Source organism: Xiphias gladius, chromosome 9 (assembly GCF_016859285.1).
Source record: "Xiphias gladius isolate SHS-SW01 ecotype Sanya breed wild chromosome 9, ASM1685928v1, whole genome shotgun sequence".
In the NCBI taxonomy this organism is placed as follows: Eukaryota; Metazoa; Chordata; class Actinopteri; order Istiophoriformes; family Xiphiidae; genus Xiphias; species Xiphias gladius.
In genome coordinates, this window is record NC_053408.1 from 15,412,377 (window position 1) to 15,422,749 (window position 10,373).

Here is a 10,373-nt window from a genome sequence, read left to right on the forward strand (position 1 = left end):
ATGCCACCTAGGACACCTGTTGTTGTCTTGACCCAAGCCGACTGAGACTAAAGACCCTGCTCAACCTGTGTTATTAACTGCTCATGTCCCTCCTGTGTCACCTTACCAGCCTGACAAGATACCAGTAACAAGGCACAAGGTAATTTTAACCTGGTGTAGAGCTGCCATATGCTTAAAAAAAAAAAGTCTACCGCAGCTCAGCTGAATGATCTCAGATGACCCTGATTTATTTCACTCTTAAATGCCAAATATACTTGAAATAGATTAAAGGAAATACAATGGAAACATAAAATGTAATGGCTGACAGATAAAACACAGACATCTGTAAATTAATTTTGCAGCAGTTTTTTTTATTTATTTATATTTTTATCTTTATTTTCCAAATTTTCATTTATTGGCAAAGCGAATAATTTTTAACACTTAGAAAACATGAAATGGCACTTAAGTCTCCATTAGAAGGCCACAAGACAAGGTGGACAACGCCTTGCACACGTGCTGAATACAGAGATTACATAAAAAAACAAAAATCTTTCTGGACAGAGACACTGCATAACAGAAAAAACACTGCACACACAAATGATTAATGTACAACAAGTGCAATCAAAATACATTTGTGAGAGTTTTGATAGGTCTAATCTGTTACAGTTTTTTTGTCGAATGCTTGATTACATTATCCACCGCAACAACATTACAAATCACAGATAAAAATATATCACAACATTGACGCTATGAATATATTCTTAACATGATCCTCATTTTAAACAAGTTCTGTTCAAATGGAAAAGGCAGGAGAAAAAGCACTGTGATATACTCACTAGTATCACTGGTATCGGTCTGCTAACTCGTACATAAGCTGGAAAACTAAATCAACAGTACTATTTCTACCAGAGGGTTAAGTCTATTGCACACATGCTCCAACTACAGTACCAGCTAGTGCCACACAACAGATACACTGCCAAATAGTATTTTTCCATTTATATTCCCCGTAAAAATGATCGAACATGTCAGGATCAGAGGTTTGATTGATGTTGGCTTTAAGCCCATTCCCTAGTTACGGAAGAGACATACATTGGCCAGACATGTAACCTTTCCTCCCACACACCACGCAACGCCAGCTCACAACGCCAAACTGTCAGGTAGTCTGGACCTCAATGTATTTTTAGTAGTAGCAGCACATGCGTGCGTCTGTGCCGCACTAGAGTGGATTTTCATTACTTCAAGACCTTTTTTCCTATGGTGGGTGCACTGGAGTTTTATAAGTACCGTAATCATGGTAGAGAAAGAAATGGTATGTAACTCCTTGACTGCCACCACATAACAATTTGCACTTTGGTCTGCTCCCACATTCAATGCTAAAGGCAGTCAAAATTTCCACAACTATTAATGTGTATGCAAGCATTTGATTTTTATGAGATCTTACAGGGTTCCCATACCCCAAATATATCTCTGTGCAAAGCAGATAAAACGACAATGTTACACATCCATGCATAACGTAAAGTCCATAAACTGCTTTACAGTAAGAGCAGACAATGAAAAAAATTCTGAATAGGTGGAAACACCAGTTTTTAGGCATTGGGCAGCCGCTCCTGACACATCTCCAAAGGCCGTTTGAATGCTCCCCTCCCAAAAACTTCAACATTGCCAGCGAGCCAGGGGATGACATTCCCAGGGATGTAAGAGCTGCAGTTGGCCATTGACTGGATCTCTACCGGCTTCAGAACACGGTCCCAAATGTTCACCTGACTCAGCTCGCCCACGAAGGCCTGTCCGGCATCAAAGCGCCCGCCCACCACGTCCTGTAAGGCCCATAAACAGGAGGATGTAAATTCAAAGCATCATCCACAACAACACCGTTACCAAAGGTAATTATCCTTTTGATGTGGAGGAGTTTGTCTGTGGGGCAATGGATGGACTAGTCATTAAATTTTCAGGGTTTAATGTGTGTTATTGCCTTGCTCTAGTGTGGTCTGAACACAGAGTCCTTTGTGTATTTTTATGGGAATTTTGTGATTTTAGCAACCTGGGGGGAGGTTACATTATATCATAAAAAAACTAACACACGGTCAGCATTTTATTAGTTCAGTCCAGTATTACTAAATATGATTCAACATATTGAAATGGGATTGCTTCTAGCAGAATTTCTTCACCAGAATTTTATTCCTGGCAGTGAAAAGAATGATTTGATAGACCTTCATGTTGGGAAAAATATACATACATACATGAAAAATATAATTAAACAGTTAACTGAATATATAAATTCTGAAAAGTAAAAATCATTAAAACAATTTATAGACTTTATCATTGACATCTTGTCCCTGTTGAAGCCCCTAAAAGTGTTCTATATACTTGTAAATCACTTGTATGCCACTGAATGTATCAAATTACTTTCTTTTACCATTTTCACAATGATATTAAGAAGACTAAAGAGGCCACCACAATGCACGTGTAACTGTCTGAAATTGTCAAACCATGTCACACACAATGAACCGTCTGAACTATGATCACATTCCACAAACTTACAATATATTACAATATATTACACACTGTCAGTGCACACTGTTGATACGTAGGATGCAGTATGCATTGTGTAGTATGCACAGTTGGACATTCTAAGGGATATGACCCTTCATAACATCATCTGAAGAACTTTCTTGTATCCCAATTTAGCTTTTTGGCTGTGCTAACAACACAAACAGAGTATACAATCGTACTAGCAGCTCTGTGAGGCTGATCTTATGCACAGCAGTGCTTTGAGGTAAAAGGCTAATGTAAGCATGCTCACAATGACAGTGCTGGCATGGTTATGTTTGGCAGGTGCACTAAACACAAAGCGCAGCTGAGGCTGATGGGAACGTGATTAGTTGTGCAGTTATTTGGTCATAAATCCAAGTAAATAAAAATGTTGACCTGATGATGGCACTTGATGAAAAGTTAAGGGAGTCACCAAACTTATTACAATTCGTCCTGAGGTTAGTGTGTACCAGATTTCATGGCAATCTAACTGTAGCTTTAGTGTAGCTAAAAACAAATTTATATTTGCTAGATGATGCTTTTCAAACTTTGCTGATAAGAAAAGTTTCAAACATTGTTGATTGGATTTCCACAGAACTATAAAGACGGATGCATCTCCTCCCTCCATTTTCACATTTTTAATAATGCACTGGTTGATCCAGAAGAAGACCTCAGCATCTGTGTGCAGTGACAGGTTTGCTGTTGTCTTGTTGATTGTTTTGACATGATAACCTGCCATCATCTTATTACTGCTGCTTTAGGTCTGGTTGATTTTCTTGTTTCCATCCGCAGTTTGCAAAGGTGCGTCATAAGTTACGCTGCTTACTAGCAGAACTACTTGACATTGGACTTTAAATTGTATAACTTGTGATATTGTGAAAAAAATGCTGCACTAAAGAGTTACTAAAGTACATCATAAGTGTGCTTAACTGTCTTTTCTCTTTATAAGAAAAAAAAAGTCCCTTTATAAGGAAGAGATGTCATTGGTGATGTAATTCCAGGTAAGTGGCTGCTTTCTTTCATGACAGATTAATGACCAAATCTGAAGACACAGGGATGTGTCAGATACAAAGGAGTCTGATCAGTAGTTTTCCCTGACATTTTGGGCTTCTACTACACTTCCTTACCTGCTCCTGCCCCAGGATGATGACTCCCCCAGGTTTGATGGGGTGCCAGGCCGCCAAGTTGTCGCCAGTTCCCAGCTTCTCTCCATTTTGGTAAGCCTCCCATTGGCCGTCCCGTGTGGTCCAGGAGATGCAGATGTGGTGCCACCTTCCATCGCGTACCTCTAAAGGCAACTGGGCAACCTACAGTCACAATACATTGTGCTTAGTTGTGGCTTCAACTTTCATTCTGGGATTTTTATTGTGTGAATTACACGTAAATTGCACACAGTTCAGGAGAATTAAAAAAAACAAACAGACACTACTTGCCTTGTCATTGATGAGAAGCTCTATTGGGTTATTGCCCCATTCAATCAGCACAATTTCATTTGCTTGGCCCGGCACCCCGTACGAGAAGGGCGTCCCTATGCCAGGACTGGCACTAGACTTGATCCACATGCAGAGTGTGAAGGCGTACATCTCTGGCAGGCTCTTGGTGATGCGGCCGTACAGGTAGTTGGTCCGCTGGGGCAGGGACAACTTAAACTGCTCTGGGGACTTGAAGTCCCCCCCCCCTGTAATCACAGGCAGAGATAAAGGGAGAGAAGAGACAGTGAGAGGGTGGGAGAGGTGAGAGGTGTCACTTGAGGCTGTGTCTTCTCTTAAACTTGTTAATCGCTGCCTGGGAATGAAAGTGAGGAAACAAAAGCATTACCTCCCTCTATGTTTAGTACAAAGACAGTCGTGGTTTAAAACAGCCTCAACAAAAGCTCCCTTTTAAGTATAAAATGTACATATCTTTCTCACTTTTATTTCACTGTCTCTGATTCATCAGACCCTCTCAACGTCTTTGTACCTCTGAGTACCTTCCCCTGCCTCCTCTCCATTAGTGCATTATAGGAAAAACCGGGTTAGCTGCTTTAGAATGGTGCATCATGCACCATTCTCCCGTTCACTCATCCTCTCCACTTATCTGCTATATCTGTCACCCAACCATATACCTTTCTCAAGTTCACAGTGTCTTCCCTAATCTCAAAATAATAATTCATCTTGACTTTATCTGCACAGCTATGATGATGTACATCTGACATTGTTGCAGTTGCTGGATGAGCAGACACTCAGTGTTTTCCTGTACCTTTCTCCAGCTCACTGATCCTCTCCACCAAGGCGTTCAGTGTGCTCTCTGTCTTCAGCCTGTAGGCGGCTGTGGCATTCGACAGCATGCTCTTCTCCTCCTCCAGGTTGCTGACTTTCTTCAGGAGCTGTTTCTCCAGCTCCCCAAGGCGACGCTGCAGCAGGTCGCGCAGCTCACTGGGGAATGAAGCGCCGGATATGTTGGCCCGCATCTGCTGTTGCTAAGAAGGGATGGACACGACATCATGAGCAGGAAGTGCACAGAGATAATCAGGGACAATGGGCCTCCTTAGAACTGCAAGTGATGCCTTACATCACTGTTAAACAAGTTGTGATTCTTCTGTATGGGTGACTGACAGGCCTATAAATACTTCCAGGATTTAACCATCAGTGGAAGTTGGAGAGAAGTACATTCTCTGCATTGTTGGTCTACACTGTGAGGTTTTGGTCAGTTTTCTCTTGTTCCTTTTATATCACATGCTATGATAATACATCAGAGGCACAAATTGGGGCAAGAAATAAACAATCTGAGTGATTTATAATTTGGAGATTGCCAAGCAGTCATTTTAAGACTGTGACGAAGATATTGTTTAAGCTTCTTAACCCACGGTGTTTGATCGGACAACCATAATAAACACACCTCGCATAGTCGGTCCTGCGTAACAGGAAGTTTGAGATTGGCCAATTAGACAATTAATCACTTTCTAACAGATACCTGTGTTTGATCTCCACCATACATACTCTAACGATTCTCTGAAGTGTCGGTCTACTGCTGAGCTGTGGATCTCAGACGTGTCCTAATCCTATAAATCCTTACTGAGACTCAAACTGTGCTTTTACGCGCGGCCCTGGCACAGGGGGTATGCTTTACGCAGTTGGTGGCGCCTTACCTCCAGGTTCTCCAGCCGGTCCTTGAGCCCTTGCATGGTTTTTCCAAGACTGTCAATTGTGTCATTAGGATCTCTGGGAACGTCCCCCATTGTGTTTTGCTTTTCTTTGCCCCAGGAGCCCCCCTTGTCGTACTTCCTGTCGTCGGTGGCCGAGGCGCAGAGGGACAGCTTGGTCGTCAGCTCGTTGATGGTGCCTAGCTGTTTGGAAATCGTTTCTTTCTGCTGTAGAATTGTCTCTCGTAGCTGCATGACAGTGTTTCTGAGCTCCTCTTCTTGGCTCCCGGCGTTGAGCTCGGGTAACAGCGTCACGGGGCAACTGGCGTCGCCGCTGAGGGGTATTGCCCGGCAGATGTACCGCTTCCCGTCGTCCGCCTGGCCGCTCGCTAGTTGAACGCAGCCCAGTGCGCAAAAACACAACAATCCGTACCAGGGTGAAAACATACCGACGGCGTTTAACGTTGAGGAAAGTCAAGGGAAAAGTGAAAAGCCAAACACCAAACCCCTAACACTCTCCAACGGTACCCACTCTGAAGTTTAGCGCATACAAGTGTGCCCTAAAGAGCTCTACCCAAGAAAACATCACGTATGACTATTTCTACAAGGCAGCGTCATGTGTGACCAGCAAAATCAAGAAAAATTCTCAGCAGAAAAGCCGATAAAGGGCGAGTCGGCGGCTCTAAGCCCCGTTAATGTGACTTGTGTTAACGGGACTATTCCTGGCACAGGCAGAGCGCGCAGTCTGGTGCTGATCGGACAGCTCCTCTAAGGAAAGAGGATTACCAAAAAAAAAAAAGGTGTCCGTGAAAGCTACTGGATTGGTCGTAGTAGCCTGACGTCACCGAGGACCTGGGTCAAACAATTGTTTATTTGATTTGGAAGTGGATTACGCAATGAGGACTGTGAGGAGTTAACTGTCTCTGGAAAGGTGTGATCGTTTTTTTTGTGGCATCTCAGTATCATTTCATGTCGCTTTCACTTCTGTTTACTCTGATGTTCTCTTTTGGTTCCCTGATTGATGGGAATTGATAGGATTCCTCCTAACTGCCAATATAGGAGTGAGACATGTGGTAGTGTTGGAGTGCACAGTATCTGGATCCTAACTTAAGAATACGCACAGAGCATAATCAGTTGATAAGACCAGTGAAGTAATATTTACTCCATTAAAATTCAGAACTTTAAGAACATATGCATGCCAGCAACTATACTATCCACACTCGCATAGATGCATTTTAAAAAGTGACGCAGAGGCTTCGAGGCCATTTAAGGCCAGAATTCCAAGTTTTCCACGTCGTCAAATACACGACAAGTCATCGTAAATGCAGCTGAGTCTCTTAATAAACCAAGCAGTGAAGAAACAGGATGTGGTGGTAAACAATTAGCAATAGCTGCCTGCCTGTGAAAGGTCAATAAAGCCTGGGGTGCAGACTGCAAGACATACCACTGTGCTTTGAACTTGGTATCTGGCCAGGGATTTTTTTTTTTTTTTTTTAATGACACTCAGGGATGACAAAGTAGAAGCTGTTTCGTTGTGAGCACACAGTTTAATTTCGGGCTTTACAACAGCCATCTTCTAAGAGAAGCCAGTTGTGGGAATTTTTATTTGCTCTGAATAAATCAAATAAAGACATGTCACTAAAAAGCAGCTGTTTGAGTCATTAGATGCAAAATTGTTGCTACCAGTCTTTCAGGCAGTTTCAGCCTAACTACCGTCAATTGGTCATCTCAGCACACTGTAATGACTGACTCATGTCAATGAAACAGTTCCAGCTGTCAGGTTAGGCCTGTTCGTACAATTTGACATGGAAAGTCTTTGTTCAGGTTCTCCCCACTTAATGTAAATTAGAGGAGCTGTGGTTATCACCCAATCAATGTACCACACTGTGACTATTCTGGTCTTATTCACTGAGTACGCTTTTAACTAAAGCCAATTCATATAAAATGCATCATAAGAGCATGATTCATGGTTTTATTTTTCAGTGGTGGAACGAGTATTCAGAGTCTTTCCTCATGTAAAAGTACTAATACAAAAACAGCATTGTTAGATAGTACTGATGCATCACTGCATAAGAAGCATTTTACCTGTAGCTGGTCATGGTCGCTAGATTCAAAACTTTATATACAGTTGGGTAGTTTAGTCCAGTGGTTCCCCACCTAGGGGTCAAGACACCTTCAGTGAGATGCTCAATGGGGGTTGGAAAGAAGAAGAAATAAAGTTCTGCTACACTAAACTGTATTCATTCTTTTACCCTCATCCTTGCCTTTTTTTTTTTTTTTTGGAAATATTCGACAATTCTACCTCTTTTGGCCTCTATCAATTTTTTGAAACCATCTGAGAAGTTTAGAGTGGAAATCACTCTGTAGTGCAAAAAAATCCATCTGACATGTGAAAAGGGGTCCAAATCGGACACAGCTTTTTCAGGGGTCACAAGACAAAAATGTGAGCAACCACTGGTTTAACCTTCAACAGTATGTTGTATTTTATAAGCTTGTCATATGTTGCAACACTTTATTTAAGTCCCATTATTTGTCATACAAAAGGAGTCTATAAATATTTAATAAATTTATACCTGCTTATAACGACATTACAGTGTGTTATAAACCATTTATTAAATGTTTGTAAAGTAAAGTAAGCTGTTATTCGTAAGTAACACTGTCAATGTCCATGGTCTGAATCTGGCCTGGGACGATGGTTGCATGTCACATCCCCACTCTGTCCCCTCATTTTCTTTCTGCCTCTTCACTGTCCAATAAAGGCCAAAAATGTCATTAAAAATCATCTTAAAAAGTAGTGGAGTAAAAAGTACCATATTTTCCTTACAGTACTTGAGTAAATCTATTTATATACTTACCTCCACTGTTAGTTTTAGTATATTTGAAAGCGAATTAAACAATATGAAACCTTTAAGACTGTGGCTGATTTCACTGATGAATGGTGTCTGGATATATCGTTTTGCACACAAATGTGATTGAATACATTTTTCAAAACACTTGCAAAAAGTATATTTTTGGTGTGATGGTGTGAGCACAGATAGAAAAGAAAGAAAGGAAAGAAAGGAAAAAAGAAAGAAAGAAAGACGCAGGGTTTGACAGCAGTGAGTGAACATCAACACCTTCAGTTTGCTGTACACAGACTTTGGTAGCTTTGCTAAGCCTGTGCAAACCAATTACCACCATCAGTGACAGACTCTGCCTCCCCCAGTTAAACACAGAATATTTTACTCTGACATAACACCTATTTTCAGGGTTACCAAGTGACAAAGACAGAAGCTACCTCCCAGTCTAAAATAAACTCCAGATGATTTAAAAACAGATTTTATTACTCTATATACAACACTTTCATTATGAAATAAAAAATTTCAATAACAACCATATTCACAAAGCTGGAGGACTTTCTTATCTGAGTCATTTACACAACTGTTTTCCCGGTTCACAAAGAACATGTCCCCTTATTTTGATGACCTCTGGAGTGCATATAGGTGGAAAGAGTGAATGTGCACAGGAGCTTAAGATGCAAGGACAGATTTCCAGGGTTAATTTTCAGTTTCAAGGAAAGCGCATTTCTTTCTATTTGAGAAAATAATGCAGTGGTGATCCAGCTTCATCATGAGGGCATCCGCAGCCGCAACAGTGTACTGAAAAAAAAACATATCTAATGGACACATGAGTGGTTTTGGAAAGCTGCAGAACCAGTGTGTCATCCACTCTCCCCCTCTCAGGATAAAGCCCCCATCAGAAAAAAAAAAGCACTAATGAAATGAACAGGACAGTGCAATAAGCCTGAGACAAACATCTTTTAGCAGACCATTATTGCTTTGGGAACAGAGAGAGCAAAAGAGAATGAGAATGTCACATTATATGTCAAATTATCTCTTACATTATATGTGACGTTCACTGAAAGGAATATCTTATTCTGCAGTCTTTTGCCAGTGGGTTCGCTCTATGGACAGAGCAGGCTGTGAAGGAGACAATTATGAATTAAAACCCATTAGCAAAGCACGTGGGCAGGAGACAGGCTTGATAGATCAGGCAAGATAAATAATGACCATCTTTCAACCAGACTTTATTATTTCCAAGGCTATTAAAACAAGCATTATGGGGGAAAAAAAATCTCAAGTCTTGTTGCCTTATACACACACTTTCATTTATGAACCACAGAAGCGTAGATGACAGCAGCTAAATTCGGTGAGGAGACTTGGGCCAATCTTTACAATGATCACGAATGGTACTATAACTGATGTGCTTACAGTATTATAGTATATGACTGGCCAACTCAGTGCAAGAGAAAAGATCAACGAAAACCAGAACAGCCACTGAAAAATCTACATTTGTTTTGGCACCAAAAAAAAAAAAAAAAGAAAAAGAAATATCCCGACACGTTCCTACAAAAGCAGTGCAATGTTTGTAATGCTTCATGCCAATGTCTATCCATTTTGTTCAATGAGATCTCATGGCCCATGATGGGCTCAGTTCAAGAAATGAAATGCAGGGTTATTTTAATTTGTAGAGTTTACAGTCCCGCTGTCATCTTCATTGGACTGCCATCTTGTGGTAAAAACAAACCACACTAACTAGTGCAGCAGTATGATGACATGAATTAAAGCAGTGACTAAATGAATGAATGACCTTAGTCCTATGCAGGTGTTCTGTTCAGTTTTTAACCATTGTCATAGAGATCTTCTGGGTTGCCAGGCTGTGTGATATCCCCTCCAGCATGACACTTGCAATGTATTTCAAG

The 10,373-nt window shown here is 41.1% G+C and overlaps 1 protein-coding gene across 1 annotated transcript; it reads right to left on the reverse strand.

Annotated features, from left to right (window-relative positions):
* Positions 1 to 1,565: 1,565 nt before the first annotated feature.
* nptx2b (neuronal pentraxin IIb) lies at positions 1,566 to 6,079 on the reverse strand. Its single transcript, XM_040135683.1, has 5 exons — positions 5,639 to 6,079; positions 4,750 to 4,969; positions 3,945 to 4,189; positions 3,639 to 3,818; positions 1,566 to 1,796 (listed from the first exon to the last, which is right to left on the reverse strand). Exons 1-5 carry the CDS (start codon positions 6,077 to 6,079, stop codon positions 1,566 to 1,568), a joined length of 1,317 nt encoding a protein of 438 aa, XP_039991617.1.
* Between the last annotated feature and the right edge of the window lie 4,294 nt (positions 6,080 to 10,373).

Bases quoted from the DNA above. Each gene is read 5' to 3' on its own strand.
- nptx2b (XM_040135683.1), bottom strand. From the start codon at position 6,079: ATGTTTTCACCCTGGTACGGATTGTTGTGTTTTTGCGCACTGGGCTGC. The intron at 4,970-5,638 runs GTAAGGCGCCAC...ATCCCTTCTTAG, and splicing joins ACCGGCTGGAGAACCTGGAG to CAACAGCAGATGCGGGCCAA. The intron at 1,797-3,638 runs GTAAGGAAGTGT...TGGGCCTTACAG, and splicing joins TCATCCTGGGGCAGGAGCAG to GACGTGGTGGGCGGGCGCTT.